Source organism: Salmo trutta, chromosome 3 (assembly GCF_901001165.1).
Source record: "Salmo trutta chromosome 3, fSalTru1.1, whole genome shotgun sequence".
Lineage (NCBI taxonomy): Eukaryota > Metazoa > Chordata > Actinopteri > Salmoniformes > Salmonidae > Salmo > Salmo trutta.
In genome coordinates this window covers 21,502,227-21,521,434 of record NC_042959.1, presented here as the reverse complement: position 1 = coordinate 21,521,434, position 19,208 = coordinate 21,502,227, and the positions used below count along the sequence as shown (strand labels likewise).

The 19,208-nt window shown below is 40.5% G+C and overlaps 1 protein-coding gene across 1 annotated transcript; it reads right to left on the bottom strand.

The window, feature by feature from the left end:
- Positions 1-2,380: 2,380 nt before the first annotated feature.
- Positions 2,381-18,525, bottom strand: LOC115170171 (glutathione S-transferase P). The gene is made up of 7 exons (XM_029726536.1): positions 18,436-18,525; positions 13,671-13,706; positions 9,427-9,533; positions 9,021-9,108; positions 8,373-8,476; positions 3,311-3,412; positions 2,381-3,101 (listed from the first exon to the last, which is right to left on the bottom strand). Coding segments are annotated over exons 1-7 (627 nt in total). The 5' UTR covers positions 18,437-18,525; the 3' UTR covers positions 2,381-2,912.
- Between the last annotated feature and the right edge of the window lie 683 nt (positions 18,526-19,208).

Here is a 19,208-nt window from a genome sequence, read left to right as displayed (position 1 = left end):
TTGAAGTCGGAGTTCCCAGTTGTTTTGAATGTGGCATACACACACTGGTTTACCAAAGACAGAGGTCTTGTTCCGACATTGCCGGCGACTGCGGACTGACTGATCAACAAAGAACATTGCATCATAAAATTATTATTTGTAGACCAGTCAGACAGTCACAATTTACCCATGATACATTTGATCATTTCGAACATGGCCCTTGTTTTACAGAACACATATAAAAGCAACATGTAAAGTTTTCGTCCAATGTTTCATGAGCTGAAATAAAAGATCCCGAAATGTTGTGCTCTCCAAATTTGTGCTCAAATTTGTTTACATCCCTGCTAGTGAGCATTTCTTCTTTGCCAAGAGAATCCATTCACCTGACTGGTGTGGCATATCAAGAAGCTGATTAAACAGCATAATCATTAAACATATGCACCTTGTGCTGGGGACAATAAAAGGCCACTCTAAAATGTGAACAATGCCACAGATGTCTCAAGTTGAGTGAGCGTGCAATTGGCATGCTGACTGCAGGACTGTCCACCAGAGCTGTTGCCAGATAATTGAATGTTAATTTATCCACCATAAGCTGCCTCCAACATTGTTTTAGAGAATATAGCATTATGTAACCACGCCAGCCCAGGACCTCCACATCCGGCTTCTTCACCTGCGGGATCATCTGAGACCAGCCACCTGATGAAACTGAGGAGTATTTATATCTGTCATAAAACCCTTTTGTGCAGAAAAACTCAATTCAGATTGACTTGGCCTGGCTCCCAAATCGGTTGCCCTATGCCCAACCATGGCTGCGCCCCTGCATAGTCATGTGAAATACATAGATTAGGGCCTAATGAATTTAAATGTACCGATTTCCTTATGAACTGTAACTAAGCAAAATCTTTCATTGTTGCGTTTATATTTTTGTTCAGTATACATTGGGCACTAACATGTATTTGTTTCCCTGCACTAGTTTAATGTGGACTGGACAAAGTGGACGTGTTCCTCTGCCCAGGCGAAGCTGACACATGCCATTTCTTACAATGCCTGGATAACCACAATTTGTTACAGAAATCTGTCAGTCGATGACATGGCACGCAACCGTTGGTTGATGCATGCAACATCTGAGCAGGGGAACACGACCCTTGTTTTGGATCTTAAAAGACAAGTGAGATTTAGGACATTGTTTTGACTTTTCATCGAAAAGATGACACCTTTTAGCAAGAATTTATCCCATCACTGCCACCCACCCATCTATCCATAACTGCCCAAAGACCAACAAGAGGAGTGCCTCTTACGGATCATTGTCGTGGAAATATTGAATGAAATATTTCTCAGATACCGGAGCATGTGAATTCAAATAGACCTTATTACAAAAAGTAACAAAGCCGAGCAATTCCATGGAGAACTGCCTTCTCATCACAGGCTTTATAGGTTTCCACTTTCAGATAACACACGGTCACTCCCCTCTATGTAGATGATTAACACCCCTTGGCCTCTCACCACCATTATCTTTGTCTCAATTCTTGCTTGTCTACAGATTCTGTTGTTGGCGTAACCATGGCAATGATACAAAAAATAAGACACATAATGCAGGTGTCTGTCCAATGATACTCATAGGACTACACGATGGCTCTCCCCAAGCCTGTAATGGCACAGACATACAATACAACTACATGCCCTAAAGCCAGTCACAGGACCAGGCAATGACTTCCCTCAGGCCTAGAACAGCACAGGCATACATACATACATAATGCAATTGCATGTCTCAATGCTAGTCACAGACCCAGATAATGACTTCCCTCAGGCCTATAACAGCACAGGCATACATTTTCTGCTTACATTCTGTTTTTACATGTTGACCTAGCTCTGTTCATTCACCTGAGCTCAGCCATTATTCTGCTTGCACATGTCTATTAAATAACCTTATGTTGATTCTGCTTACTACTACTGGGAGAACAGTCTAGATACTGGAAAATCACCCATAGTCATGAAGTTTCTCCTACACCTTCTACTGAATTGAACCAAGGAGAGGAGTACTCCTTACTGATCATCTACTGAATGTAACCGAAGACAGGATTTTCCCAGAGGAGAGAACTCCCCCGGCACAGGTGTGGGGCGACATGTACAGTAGCCTAGTGGTTCAGAGAGTTGGGCCAGTAACCGAAAGGTTGCCGTTTCGAATCCCTGAGCCGGTGTTGTGCCGAAAATCTCCCCCCTGACAGAACCACCCCTCTTCTAATTTCCTTAATTTTGTGGCAAGAGTCAAATATTTTCTATAGAACAAACTTCATGTCAGGATAGGCAACTGAAATGAATAATTCATTTCAATAAACATTTCAGAACAACTATGGCTTAATTAGTATCCTTACACTTTCAAAAATACTAGTCGAATAAGACATTGGAGAGATGCCGAATTTTGGCAGAGATTTATTTATAGACTAATACAAATCAGAAGTGGATTTAGGTAAAATCAGCCGTTCTGCCCCAACAACTCCTCGGCCATGACGTTGCTTAAGGCACCTCGCTGATTCCGTGGGGTTGGGTTAAATGCGGAAGACACATTTTGGTTGAATGCAGTCAGTTGTGCAACTGACCAGGAATCCCCATACTGTATGTACCATTCTGCTACATGGCTGGTTATCATAATATTCACAGAACTGCAGAGAATGAACTGCAGAGAAGTGTATACAAATAATTTCAGTAACGTTCAAAAGTGCTTTTTCCATAAAGACCTGGATACTTCTCTCAAAAAGTCCTTTATTTTTAACATATGAAAATTAATCTACTCAGTAGCTAACAATTGTACATTTAGTTAACACGTTTGTGGGCTAATGTGTAAGATGGACTTGTAAAACATTGCTATTATCCAAAACCGTTCAGGTTACAGCGAAGGTAAATGGATGGAATCTAGCCTTCTTTGTTCAGGAATTTCACTGTTTGCCATTGCCATTAATGGGCAGTTTTTTGTAGGCGTCAGAGCCCAGGAAGGCCTTGATTTTGGGACGGGCTGACATCTTCTCGACAAAGCTCTTCAGGGAGGGGAAGGTATCCAGGCAACTGGAGCAGAGCACCAGGTGGTTGAGCAGCACTTCAAACAGACTGTAGTCAGCAAACGAAGGCTATGTAGGATAGGGAACATAGAAACAGACTCTCTCATGATGGCATTTAACTTGAATGGCGATGCATGTTCTACTCATTCTAGTTCTGTGATAGGTAACAGACAGTACTGTGAATACAAGAGAACCGAACCATTTAATGAATACATTTTGGTAACTTACTCCATAATTCAATAGCCTTCTTTTTGTTTGTGCATTGCAGGATTGGTTACCTTGTCACCAACGAGAAAACCAGTCTTGTTTTTGGCCATCACAGCTTCAAACTTGTCGAGGTGGTTAGGAAGGTCTTTGATGTATGGGTCTTTACCAGTATCCTACAAAAAAAGAGAAAGTGTTTAATAATGACACTTCATAAATGTTTACACATTAAGCTACCAGGGTTTCCGTTTGCTTGCAAATGAAAAGCCAATAAATACAACTGTTACCTGCCAAAATGACTGGGAGAAAAAAAAGAAAACGTTGCAAAATAATGCTTTGTATTAATTGATGGAAATACCAGTCGATGGAAATACATTTCAACATAATGCTTATCGGTCTATAGATTAATTTGCATACTTTTGGGGGAATAAAAAAAATTGGCCTGTGTGTATTGTTAGTCATCATGTATCTTATTCAATGGTGACCCATCATTCAGAGCAGAGCCTGTGTTCAGCCCCATCTGTTTAGCTATTTATTTGCATGTTACTTTGGCATTAATACATGTCACATATCAGTTTGCAAACAAGGTAAAAAAACAAATCATTGAGTAATAAAGCCGCATACAAAACACGGTGTCTTTTTTTGCTTCCTTGAGTAAGGCGGTTTCCAAATGCAGGTGTTTCAGCCTAGCTCAGTGCTTTCTGCGGTGGGGTGACCAGCAGAAAATACGGAGCGTATGGGTTGGTAATGTTCTCTAGTTGTCCCGGGATTGGCTCAGTGTTCTGTCACTCATGGGGACAATACGTCACCGCAAAATCTACAGGGAGAGCTTGAAAATTCAAGGCCCTTGGATTTATATCTAATGTAGCTTTGATTAGACTGATCATGTCAATATCATACTTTCAAAATCTTAGCTAGCAAGGATTGTCATGAATCAAGTTGACAATCTACAGTTGAAGTCTGAAGTTTACATACACTTAGGCTGGAGTCATTAAAACTAGTTTTTCAACCACTCCACAAATTTCTTGTTAACAAACTATAGTTTTGGCAAGTCAGTTAGGACATCTACTTTGTGCATGACACAAGTAATTTTTCCAACAATTGTTTACAGACAGATTATTTCACTGTACCACAATTCCAGTGGGTCAGAAATTCACATATACTAAATTAATTGTGCCTTTAAACAGCTTGGAAAATTCCAGAAAATTATGTCATGACTTTATAAGCTTCTGATAGGCTAATTGACATCATTTGAGTCAATTGGAGGTGTACCTGTGGATGTATTTCAAGGCCTACCGTCAAACTCAGTGCCTCTTTGCTTGACATGGGAAAATCCAAATAAATCAGCCAAGACCTCAGAAGAGAAATTATAGACCTCTACAAGTGTGGTTCATCCTTGGGAGCAATTTCCAAACGCCTGAAGGTACCACGTTCATATGTACAAACAATAGTACGCAAGTATAAACAACATGGGACCACGCTGCCTTCATACCACTCAGGAAGGAGACGCGTTCTGTCTCCTAGAGATGAACGTACTTTGGTGCGAAAAGTGCAAATCAATCCCAGAACAACAGCAAAGGACCTTGTGAAGATGCTGGAGAAAACCAGTACAAAAGTATCTATATCCACAGTAAAACGGGTCCTATATCGACGTAACCTGAAAGGCCGCTCAGCAAGGAAGAAGCCACTGCTCCAAAACCGCCGATTTGCAACTGCACATGGGGACAAAGATTGTACTTTTTGGAGAAATGGCCTCTGGTCTGATGAAACAAAAATAGAACTGTTTGGCCATAATGACCACCGTTATGTTTGGAGGAAAAAGGGGGAGGCTTGCAAGCCGAAAAACACCATCCCAACCGTGAAGCACGGGGGTGGCAGCACCATGTTGTGGGGGTGCTTTGTTGCAGAAGGGACTGGTGCACTTCACAAAATAGATGGCATCATGAGGCAGGAAAATTATGTGGATATATTGAAGCAACATCTCAAGACATCAGTCATGAAGTTAAAGCTTGGTCTCAAATGGGTATTCCAAATGGACAATGACCCCAAGCATACTTCAAAAGTTGTGTGGCAAAATGTCTTAAGGACAACAAAGTCAAGGTATTGGAGAGGCCATCACAAAACCCTGACCTCAATCCTATAGAACATTTGTGGGCAGAACTGAAAAAGCATGTGCGAGCAAGGAGGCCTACAAACTTGACTCAGTTACACCAGCTCTGTCAGGAGGAATGGGACAAAATTCACCTAACTTATTGTGGGAAGCTTGTGGAAGGCTACCCGAAACATTTGACCCAAGTTAAACAATTTAAAAGGCAATGCTACCAAATACTAATTGCGTGTATGTAAACTTCTGACCCACTAGGAATGTGATGAAATAAATCAATCAATCAATCATTCTCTCTACTATTATTCTGACATTTCACATTCTTAAAATAAAGTGGTGATCCTAACTGACCTAAAACAGGGAATTTTTACTAGGATTAAATGTCAGGAATTGTGAAAAACAGAGTTTAAATGTATTTGGCTAAGGTGTATGTAAACTTCCGACTTCAATTGTACTTAATCGTTTGAAATTTGAATGTTTCATTTCATATTATGTGGCATGTCTTACCTTGCTTCAAAGTAGCCTAAAGGCAAAATCTGACCATGACAACGTGGAGGCAATTATTTTATAAAGACTTCATAGGCGGCAGATGAATTTCAAGTTTGGGGTTAGCATACAATTTATCCTACCATTTCCACTGTTCTGTGTGCCAGTTATGATACTCCCGGAACAGCTTCATTTCAATAACAATGTTTTTGTTTCTCAAAATCATTGTCATGTGGTTAATCATAAAAATCATAATTAAAATAGAAAGTTGAAAGCCTAATGCAGCCAAATGCACAATCATATTAGCAACCCATCCTAGTTGTTGCATCTTTAGATAACAGATTTTCATCTCCGTCACATATGGAACCGCTATCAGGTGCACTGTTTAGAATAGTGTTTTCCCACGTGCGCAGTTTAGAATGGTGTTTTTCCCCAAATTGCATTTTGACAAATGTTTGAAAATGACAAAATTCTGTTAAGATGTATTACCATAATCTAAATGTGATTTCTGTCATTCTGAGCACCATGGGTGGACGCCCTACTGGATTATGCACCCAATGCATATGGGTCCGAAAAATTTCTCAAATGGCCGGTAAATTAAAATCTTCCCGGTCTCACTTACTTATGTCGCTGCCTACTCCTGATGATTTGTTTTTCAAATCATATGAGCAAAAAATATTTAGCTTCATCTGGGATGCTAAACCAGACAAAGTAAAACGTGCATATCCATTTAATGAATAGTGTGGGTTGAGATTATTAAATATAAAAGCACTAAACCTCTCTAAAAGCTTCACTTATTCAAAAAAAATTTGAACCCTAAATGGTTCTCAAGTAGATGACAAAGAAAAGCTCATCCATTGTTTAAAAATGGCCTTTTTGCAGATTGCCATGTCTCATTTACGATTAATTGAAAATGATCCTTTTTTCAAAGTATGTCTTCTTTTCAAACAAGCATTGCAGAGCTGGCTACAATTTCAGTTTCATCCCCCTGAAAAGATGGAACAAATATTACAACGAATATTATGGCTGAACTCAAATGTGCTGGTTGATAAAATACCTGTATTTATGGGAAAGATGTTTGAAAAGAATATTTTGTTCTTAAATGATATTGTAAATTGGAATGGTAGAGTTGTGTCCTTGATGGAGTTATCAGAATTGTACGGGAAGGTCTACTCCAAGAGTATAACCAATTGAGTACAGCATTACCCCAAAAATGGAGGAGGCAGGTGGCAGCGGGAGGAGGCAGGGAACTGGGCTCTCTGTCCAATATAAAGGATCAAAACTTGTGGAGGGATAAAAATAGCATAAATAGGAAAGTATACCAGTTTCATTTAAGGACCAGGATGTTGACAACTGTGCCATACAGATTGCAAAATAGTTGGTTAGAGATTTTTGATGTACCAATTCCATGGTACAGGGTGTATGAGTTAATATGTAAAACAACGCAAGATTCAAGACTTCGTGCTTTTCAGCTAAAATTATTATATAGAATTCTTGCAACCAACAACATTTTGAATATTTGGGGCATAAAATAATCTAAGCTCTGCAGATTTTGTTGTGAGGATACAGAATCAATAGACCATTTGTTTTGGTATTGTCCTCAGGTAGCCTGTTTCTGGTCTCAGGTTCAGGAATGGCTGAAAATGCATAGCATTGATCTAAAATTGACCCTAGAAATAGTACTGTTAGGAGATCTGGAGAGACCGGGTCAGTCAATTACGTATATATTAATACTCTTAGTAAAAGTATTTATCTTCAACTCGCAATCTGTGGATTCTATTCAATTAGATAGATTGAAATTGTACGTTAAACATCACAGCATAGTTGAAAGACGTGTTGCGTAGAAAGCCGAAGTGGGTGGCCAGCAGAGATAGATGGGATGGGCTGAGGGAAGCTGAGGGTTGGGATGTGGAATTGGAGACAAGTGGAGTTGCTGTGCGGGAGATAGAATGATGGTCAAATATACTTTTTATTATGACATTTAAAAAAAATTATGTTTGAATGGCACTGAGGGACAGTGTTTTTACAACTAATGCCGGTTTGCCTGAGGCTGATGCCGTGCAGGTGTTTGTACACATGCATATACACACACACACTCTCATTCAAAAAAACACATACTAGAAGACACACATACATGTAATAGTGCCAGACATGCAAACATATACAGTTGGCATTGCTGTTATGATTTTAGTTGTCCTTGATGTCCTTTGTTTTACTTTCTTTTTTTTTTCTTCTTTTTTTTGGGTTTGGGTTCACGTTTTTTGGCCTGGTGGGAGATCTGTCAACGTGCCGTTGAGCAGGGCATTGACCCTGTGTGTCGCTCTGAGTGGGAGTCTGTTGGATGACTGGTATGATGTAGTTGTTGAGCGGCTTCACTGCAGGTGTATTGTATATTTCAGATATCAAATGTTTTTTATTTTACCGGTCACGTTGTCAGGCGCCACACATTGAACCAAATGTTTTTTTTTACTGCACTGCATTAGTAAAGGTAACATTTTGTATGAACTGTACCCTTAGTCAGAATTTCAGCCTTGGTGAATACTTACGTATTCCTGGTAAATCATTTTTACATATTTAAGACGAAGGTCCTCAACGCCATCACACATCATGTCAATGAGGGCGGCCTCCTTTCCATCTTTCCCATAGGCATCTGTGTGTGTAAGAGTTAGGTGAAACATTTCAGTCTAATATTTGAGAGATTATAAAGGATAAATGGAGTGAGGAAAACAATGTAAATATCAAACATTAGAAACCCCCCCCCCCCCCCCACTCCAAAAGCGTTCCACAGGGATACTGGCCCATGTTGACTCCAATGCTTCCCACAGTTATGTCTAGTTGGCTGGATGTCCTTTGGGTGGTGGACCATTCTTGATACACACAGGAAACTGTTGAGTGTGAAAAAACTCAGCAATGTTGCAGTTCTTGACACAAACCGATGTGCCTGGCACCTACTACCATACCTCATTCAAAGGCAATTAAATATTTTGTCTTGCCCATTCACCCTCAATGGCACATACACAATCCATGTCTTCAAGGCTTAAAATTCCCTCTACCTGTCTCCTCCCCTTCATTTAACAAGTGACATTAATTAGGGATCATAGCTTTCACCTGGTCAGCCTATACCATGGAAAGAGCAGGTGTTCTTAATGTTTTGTATACTCTGTGTATATGACATTACAATTCAGATCAATTACCATGATTGCGGCCCAAGTGCCTCAGAATGGCATTGGATTGGTACAGGGCCAATCCTCCATCTTCAAACTTGGGCAACTGACCAAATACCTTAAACCAAAAAATGAAGTTGTGTTATTTATTATAGATTGTAACAACTAAAAAGGGACATGGGGTTTACATATTTATTGTAGCTGAATAAACTCTACATTGATGGCAACTGAGTTAATGAGGTAAAATCGCTTTACTTCAATATGAATAATGGAATGTACAGGCAGAGATTGTTGAAACAAACAGTGTACACTAAACAAACCAGTTTTCCTTTAAAAGCACATCCCAGCTGTTATTAACAGACCATCATCCCTGGCTAAACTGAACAGGTTGACAAATGAAAGATGGTAACAAAAGAATGATCCATTCCCCACTCACACAAGAGGCTTTCAGATCTCCTTTCATCCAGTCAGAGAAGTCCATCAGGATCTCCTTCCACTCCTGGCCCTGGTCGGCCATCATGATCCTCATAGCTCCACAGCGCCCTGTGGTACAAGAGACAGTTAGAACAGGTCAACAAAAACAAAGCAGCTCTCAATCATAAGACACTTTGGCACAGATCTAACGCGTTATAAATAGCACTAGTGTTGTGTAAATATATGCATTCCAGACTAGATAAAAAATAAACATGTAAGACTGTAAGCCGAAGTAAAATATTAAGGGGTGCAAAGTTTGCTTTCTTGTTGATGTACAGTAGTAGGTCTATAAAAAGGCAGCTTATATCCAGAAATAAAAAGGCTATTTTATCTCTGGGATGATTTATACGACCTTGATTATTCAAGTACAAAATATTTTTTGGGTTCAAGTCAATGAACCTTTAGTCCCATGTCGGGTTACAAAGGGTCAGAAACTTACCTGTAAATTTAATAACATTTTTAATGGGAAGTTAAGTCCGGGAATTTTGCTTAAATTCATCAAAAAAAAGTTAGCTTATAATAGTGAACCTTTTTTTGTGGGATACACACAAGGCAATTCTAGGTCTTGTGGCATATTTTGGTTAAACTCTCCCCAATTCAATGGAATTGCAATCCTCTGCATGCACAGTGCATTCTTCCATCACATGTGCAGTGCATTCTTCCATCACATGTGCAGTGCATTCTTCCATCACATGTACAGTGCATTCTCAAGATCTTGCACACTAATGAGATGCCATTGAGCCCACACTACTATGCTGTCTGAGCCAAGGGCTACATGCTTTCTGGTAAGTTTTGATTACAATACTGGGTGGGGTGAATTTTTTTTAATGACATACATGATTTTTTGTTAACTTGCAAATAGTAGCCTACGGCAAAGTGTGTTTACATAATTTCTAACTTGTTAACAATTTCTGCTAGTTAGTTTTTGCTACCATGTGGGTTTTAGCTTGCTTGAGCCTGCTAACTGAGGAGTGTTGATTCAACTGTTTCCTTACATGTTTAATTTTAAAACATGTATCTTACAAAGGAGTTGTTTAATCTAACTGCTTAACTATTTATTTGTACATGGAGTTGTATTTGGTTTTTATTTACTAAATTTTTTCATTTCTTTACAGGAAAATGCCACGGGCATTATCTGATGTGTGGAGACATTTCACTGCAGCTAATGTAGAAGGAAAAGCTGTGTACATTTGCAAATACTGTGCCAAATCATATGTGAAGAATGCAACAAAGATGCAGAATCATCTGGCCAAGTGACAAAGTTCCCTCAGCGCTCACAACAAGCAACCTCTGACAAAAGTCCCTCTACTTCTATTCAAGGTGAAAATGATGAATCAGACACATTATCGATATCAACAGCTCATGGTCCTCCTGGAATCAGAAGTTTTTTTGACTGAATGGAGGAACATAGTCAGAGAAATGTTGATGAATGTCTTGCTCAAGCTGTGTGTGCAACTAGTTCACCTCTGATGCTCACAGGTAATGTGTATTGGAAGAGATTTCTGAATGTACTTCGCCCAGCATACACCCACCCCTCCAACTAGACATGCTTTATCTACTCATTAGCTGGTTGCAGAGTTCAACAGAGTTCAAGTGATGGTCAAGCAAATCATAGAGAAAGCAGACTGTATTGCAATCATCTCTGATGGGTGGTCGAATGTTCGTGGACAAGGAATAATTAACTACATCGTCTCCACCCCTCAACCAGTATTCTACAAGAGCACAGACACAAGGGACAACAGACACACCAGTCTCTACATTGCAGATGAGCTGAAGGCAGTCATCAATGACCTTGGATCACAGAAGGTATTTGCACTGGTGACAGAATTCTGTGCACATGAAGGCTGCTTGGTTTAAATTGGAGGAGTCCTACCCTCACATCACACCCATTGGCTGTGCTGCTCATGCATAGAATCTGCTCCTCAAGGACATCATGACATTGAAAACAATGGATACACTCTACAAGTGAGCCAAGGAAAATGGTTAGGTATGTGAAGGGTCATCAAGTTATAGCAGCAATCTACCTCACCAAGCAAAGTGAGAAGAATAAGAGCACCACATTGAAGCTGTCCAGCAACACCCGTTGGGGTGGTGTTGTCATCATGTTTGACAGTCTCCTGGAGGGGAGGAGTCTCTCCTGGAAATGGCCATATCACAGTCTGTCAATATGGACAGGCCCATCAAGAGAATCTTCCTGGATTATGTATTTTAGGAGAGAGTGGTAAGCAGCCTGAAACCTATTCACTGTTGCTCCAAGCAGAGGAAACTGAATTTCTGAAATACATCAAAAATCATGAAGACTTCTGCCTGAAGCCCATACACGCCGCAGCGTACATGTTGGACCCCAATTATGTTGGCAAGATCATCCTGTCTGGTGCAGAGATCAACAAGGCCTATAGCGTCATCACTACCATGTCTCGCCACCTTGGCCTGGATGAGGGCAAGGTTCTTGGCAGTCTGGCGAAGTACACTTCCAAGCAAGGGCTTTGGGACGGAGATGCAATATGGCAGTCGTGCCAACATATCTCATCAGCCACCTGGTGGAAGGGACTTTGTGGATCTGAGGCTCTTTCCCCTGTTGCCTCCATCATCCTCCAACTCCAACCAACATTAGCCACCTCAGTGTGCAACTGGGCCTTGTTTTGGAACACACACACACACCAAAGCACGCAACAGGCTGACCAATACAAGAGTTGAAAAATTGGTGGCCTTCCAGGCAAATTTGAGGGTGTTTGAGCCTGACAACGAGCCATCCTCAACAAGGTTGGAAAGTGACAGTGAAGATGAGGCCTCAGAGTCTGATGTTCAAGAGGTGGACATTGAGGAGGTCCAGGGAGAAGACATGAAAGCCTGAGAGGAAGACAACCAAAGCTTTAGTTTCTAGACTATCATTTTACAGATGCATTTTGAAAACGTTTTTGGGTGATGCGATGGATCATTCAATATTCCCTTTTGTTGCTCAGTGAAATTATCCCATGTGAAGAGTCAACTAATTTAATTGAAGTTCAATTTGTAACTAAATAGTTTAAAAAAAAATTATATTGGAAGGATTTAATAATTTGCAATTATGTCTACTTATGATAAGGTAAAAGGTTTGTTTCTGTCTCCATATATGGTAAATATATCCAATTCAAAAAACATCTACATTTAAATGGTATTAATATTAATTTGCATATATTTCTGTTAATTCCCATAGATTCCCATTAATTCCCACCTCTGAATATTCCCCAAAATGTGAAACCCTAGTCCCATGACATGATTGTTCACCCCACATTAACCTGGGTCACATGCTCCTCCTGACTGAAAGCCAGCCCTTCTCGGTGCTAAAGCCCCATGAATAATGTAAGCAGCAGACACAGAAGGAACACATACCGTTTTAAGTGTATGAACGGTGATCAAATTTATTTATATAGCCCTTCTTACATTAGCTGATATCTCAAAGTGCTGTACAGAAACCCAGCCTAAAACCCCAAACAGCAAGCAATGCAGGTGTAGAAGCACAGTGGCTAGGAAAAACTCCCTAGAAAGGCCAAAACCTAGGAAGAAACCTAGAGGAACCAGGCTATGAGGGGTGGCCAGTCCTCTTCTGGCTGTGCCGGGTGGAGATTATAACAGAACATGACCAAGATGTTCAAATGTTCATAAATGACCAGCATGCGTCAAATAATAGGGGGCCAGCTGAGCCAACCTAGTAGTCCAAGTATTTTCTGTGATAACAATCAAAAGTGATGGGTGAGGCTGCAAGGTAAACAGCCATTGTGGGTGAAATCCAGGTCATAAAACCTGTGTGAAAGTTCACACATGGTGTTAAGATGACCTGGAATGACTTCACCTCCAGTTTATGTTATAAAATCAATAGAAACACAATATTGAGTATTGAGTCAAGCTGCTGCAGTAGGCTACTGGGTAATGAATGATGGAGATAAGGTCTTTGGATATGACACTAAATAAGTTCACATTTCATGAATGTGAGCAGTAACAGGTGCAAGGCTATTGTCTTCGAATACATACACCATTTTTTAAAAGAGACGGTCCAATTGCAGGAAAGATTTGGTAATAGTTAGCTATATTATCAATATAAAAAGCGTATTATAACAGGGAATGCATGAACAACCATGCACTCTCCAATGGTAGGCTATTATTACTTCAAAACAACAACCAGGCTCTGTCATGTGATGTTGAATAGGATTAACTGGCTCCACATACCTCGGACTCCAAAGTAAGTGATTGTGTAGGGACCCACTGGAGAGAGGAGATACAAAACATGTGTCAATTCATTACAAGAAAATACACTTTGATGAAAATATTTCAGACAAAAATTATTCTCACTTTTATCCCATGGATTCAGACAAACTAATCTGTTTTGTGCCCCATTGCTATTGCAACTACAGTGAGGGAAAAAAGTATTTGATCACCTGCTGATTTTGTACATTTGCCCACTAACAAAGAAATTATCAGTCTATAATTTTAATGGTAGGTTTATTTGAACAGTGAGAGATAGCATAACAACAACAAAAATCCAGAAAAAAACGCATGTCAAAAATGTTATACATTTATTTGTATTTTAATGAGGGAAATAAGTATTTGACCCCCTCTCAATCAGAAAGATTTCTGGCTCCCAAGTGTATTTTATACAGGTAACGAGCTGAGATTAGGAGCACACTCTTAAAGGGAGTGCTCCTAATCTCAGCTTGTTACCTGTATAAAAGACACCTGTCCACAGAAGCAATCAATCAATCAGATTCCAAACTCTCCACCATGGCCAAGACCAAAGAGCTCTCCAAGGATGTCAGGGACAAGATTGTAGACCTACACAAGGCTGGAATGGGCTACAAGACCATCGCCAAGCAGCTTGGTGAGAAGGTGACAACAGTTGGTGCGATTATTCGCAAATGGAAGAAACACAAAAGAACTGTCAATCTCCCTCAGCCTGGGGCTCCATGCAAGATCTCACCTCGTGGAGAATGATTCAGAGGACAACTGGGTGAAAGTGTTGTGGTCAGATGAGACCAAAATGGAGCTCTATGGCATCAACTCAACTCGCCGTGTTTGGAGGAGGAGGAATGCTGCCTATGACCCCAAGAACACCATCAAACATGGAGGTGGAAAGATTATGCTTTGGGGATGTTTTTCTGCTAAGGGGACAGGACAACTTCACCGTATCAAAGGGACGATGGACGGGGCCATGTACCGTCAAATCTTGGGTGAGAACCTCCTTCCCTCAGCCAGGGCATTGAAAATGGGTCGTGGATGGGTATTCCTGCATGACAATGACCCAAAACACACGGCCAAGGCAACAAAGGAGTGGCTCAAGAAGAAGCACATTAAGGTCCTGGAGTGGCCTAGCCAGTCTCCAGACCTTAATCCCATAGAAAATCTGTGGAGGGAGCTGAAGGTTCGAGTTGCCAAACGTCAGCCTCGATACCTTAATGACTTGGAGAAGATCTGCAAAGAGGAGTGGGACAAAATCCCTCCTGAGATGTGTGCAAACCTGGTGGTCAACTACAAGAAACATCTGACCTCTGTGATTGCCAACAAGGGTTTTGCCACCAAATACTAAGTCATGTTTTGCAGAGGAATCAAATACTTATTTCCCTCATTAAAATGCACATCAATTTATAACATTTTTGACATGTTTTTCTGGATTTTGTTGTTGTTATTCTGTCTCTCACTGTTCAAATAAACCTACCATTAAAATTATAGACTGATCATTTCTTTGTCAGTGGGCAAACGTACAAAATCAGCAGGGGATCAAATACTTTTTTCCCCTCACTGTAAATGAAATAGCTGCCTTTGGAAGAAAATACTAATGAGAGTACTGTTAAACTTTTTAAAAGCAAAAAAAGAGACTTTAGTATTAAATACTACAAATATAGTATATTTAAGCAATAAGGCCCGAGGGGGGTGTGGAATTTATTTTTATATATTTTTTATTTTACCTTTATTTAACTAGGCAAGTCAGTTTAGAACAAATTCTTATTTACAATGACTGCCTACCCTGGCCAAAACCGGATGACGCCGGGCCAATTGACTGCCACCCTATGGGACTCCCAATCACGACCGGATGTGATACAGGCTGGATTTGAACCAGGGACTGTAGTGATGCCTCTTTCACTGAGATGCAGTGCCTTAGACCGCTGCGCCACTCGGGAGCCCAATATGGCCAATATACCACGGCTAAGGGCTGTTCTTAGGCAAGACGCAACTAGAGCAGAAAATATTTAATGTTGTCATACCTGTGGTTTATAATATAAACTTGGGAGGTTCGAGCCCTGAATGCTGATTGGCTGACAGCCGTGGTATATCAGATGGTATAGAGGCGAAAGAACTGGACACCTATTTAGGCGAGGTGCTGGCTAGCGGAGTAGAACACTTAAATTAAAGGAGAGCCGCACACTCTAGGAGCTCAGATGCAAAAATGTAATAACCTAATGTCCAACGTGTCGACAGACAAGCTGTCTTCATCAGGGCATAATGACAAACACTTCGGGGTCACTAGTTTATATAGTGTCAAAAGACACACACAGGTGTCTGTAATCATGGCCGGGTGCAGCCTGATATCATTGGTTAATTCTCATATATTAAAATAGCATACAAAAAAACAAATGGATAGCATATGATCATAGATACAATTTGGCTACATAAGCCTACAAACATTTACAATAGAAAAATCACAATAATGGCTTCAGATCAACGTCTACATTGACACCGAAGGGAGCAAGGGTCTTTAAATTAAAGATCAAGGCAGCCTCTCATTTTAACAATAAATTATCGAGGTCACCCCCTCTCCTAGGGAGTGTGACATGTTTGATGCCAATATAACGTAGGGACGACAGAGTGGTTTGCTTCCAAAAAGTGGGCCGCAACTGGGTAAGTTGAGTTTTTGCACCTAATGGTGCTAACATGCTCTGAGATTCGTACTTTTAACGTGCGCTTTGTTTTACCCACATCATTTTTACCACAAGGACAAGTTATAAGATAAATAACTGCCTTAGTGGAGCACGTGATAACACCTTTGATTGGGATCTGTTTCCCTGTTTGGGGGTGTTTGAAGGATCTACATTTATAAGTGCCATTGCATTGAGCACAGCCATTACACTTATAGTTTCCATCCAGTAGGGGCGCAAATAGATGTTGTGCAGCGATATGTTGGAGTGGTAAATCAGGGTTTACCAATTGATCTCTGAGATTTCTGCCCCGCGAGAATACGACCAAGGGAGGGTCCGAAAACATTACCGATACTGTCATCAGATCTTAGAATATGACAATGTTTGTGAACGATTCCCTTAATTTGTTCGGAGCACTTTGAATAGCGGGTAGGTAGAATGCAAGAACGCTTCTTTTTGCGAGATTGACCTTTGCTTAGAATTTTCTCAATGGCAGTATTAATCTGACCATTTTTGTACCCCCTCTCCTTGAATTTTCTTTGCGTCTCAGCCATATTTCTGTCGAATCTGATTGTTTTTTGCAAATTATTTTCATTCGACAGAATTGGCTGTAGGGCAAACTGTTTTTTAAGGTAAGTGGGTGACAACTATCAGCCCTCAAACTGTTAGGATCAGTAGGTTTCCTGTAAAGATCAGTGTATATAGAACATTATTTTCACACAAGATCAGAAGATCAAGGAAACTGATTTGACGTGTGTCCGATTGCATAGTAAATCTCAGATGCTCAGAACAGGAATTTTAAAAAGCATGGAACAACGGGAGCTGTTTTGCGTCACCCCTGCATAGAACAAAAATATCATCAGTATACCGTTTCCAAATAATAATGTTAGGCAAAAACTAAGACATCAGGCCACACCCAGCCATGATTACAGACACTTGTGTGTCTATTGACACTAAACTCGACACCCCGCAGTGTTTGTCATTATACCCTGAAGACATGTCTGTCGAAACGTTGGACATTAGTTTATAACATTTTTGCATCTGAGCTCCTAGCGCGTGCGGCTCTCTAATTTTTTAAATAGCAGATGGTATACCACGGGTATAACAAAACATGCATGTTTACTGCTCTAATTACGTTGGTAACCAGTTTATAATAGCAATAAGGCACCTCAGGGGTTGGTGGTATATTGCCAATTTATCACGGTATCCAGACACTGCGTTGCGCCGCGCGTAACAGCCATTAGCCCTGGTATACTGGCCATATACCACAAACCCCCGAGATGCCTTATTGCTTGAGTATAGGCCAAGTTGTAAGTGCTATTTGAATGTGAAAATCCCATGCGCCTAGGAATATTTGAATAAACGATTGTTTTTGTTGGCAAACAAATCTCGCAGTGTGGTCAGTCTGGCCTCTGGCATTTCAGCATATCAAGCATCCGGTTTATGTCAGGGGTGTATTCATTAGTCAGATTCCGTTGCAAAACTTTTACTCTAGGAAACAAACGGAAGCAACCAGAGTAAATGTCACTAAACGGGGAGGGACATACCGAGTTTGGCCAATATAAACTCGTTTTCGTTGCAAAACGTTACGTTTGCAACGGAATCATACTAATGAATACACCCCTAGTCTAGCTAGCCAGGACGCTCAAATTCACCCAGTCAGTCTGACAGCACTTCAACCAACTCAAGCATAGATATCCTCGAATATGAAACTTGAATGAATTCTGAAAGTAAAAACATTCCAACTGTCAACCACCATGCATAACTGCGTGGGAGGGCAATCTGTTGTTCAGTTAACTAGCTACATAACCCAGGTTTAGCGAAGAAAGTAGCATCACTTCCAACTAGCTAGCTATTGGTCTTATTTTTCGTATACCGTCGAGGATCAGTTTAAGTTGCAAAATGAATTTAATGGCAAGGTAGACTAATTAAAGTTAACCTAATTCAAAGGCAAATAGCTCGCCCGCTAGGACAAACATCTGACTGTGCGCAGTATAAATCCTAAAGTCCTAGTCATCTATTGCACATTGCTTTGTTATAACATAACTATATTTTGCAATTGTTGTCTAAAGCTAGCTACTTACTTTTGTGACGCAAGTGTTGCAGTGACTTCTAGGTGGCTCTGACAGTGATCAGTGAAATGAACACGTTTGAAAATTGAATGGGGGGTTGTCCCTTTCTAAACTCCCAACTACACGCCCACATCTGTCACTTTCTGCAAAGTCATACTGACTTACAAGTTAGTTACGCTGTTGCCTTGAATTGAAAGATCCCAATGTGCTATAGCCTAAATCAACCATGATAACCTGATACAAAAGCAAAACTCATTTCGTGTAGTCTCAAGGGTTGCTTTCAAGTCCAAAGAAGTCCCAATGTCACAATAGTATACAAGGATGTGCTTATTATCAAAATAGTTGCATTTGCAATGGTCAGACTAGTTTCTAGGTTTTGGTCAAATCTAATTAAAGTCTGAATGAAAGGTTTTTGTAGCCAACCAGAGTCATCCTGCACTGCTCTTCCCTACTGTATCTTGAAGTCATATCAAGATTCTTATGTGAGCATCCAAGAAAAATCTTCCCCCGAGGCCTAGTCCATGAGAACCATGCTTCAGTTCAACTGTCCATACATTCCATGCATGCTGGCATTAGGCCAACACACAGCATGTTGTAAAATTGAGCTTCATAAAGTTGCCATTTCCTAGGCTCAATGTGTCTCCTTTAATGAGTTGTCTGCAGTAGACCTCTACTGTTCACATGTACCCCATATAGTATTTGCACAAATAACCTACGAGACAAACAAAAAAACACACGCCTTCCCTCAAGGCATTGAGTCTATCCAAAGATTGGACCTACAGTTG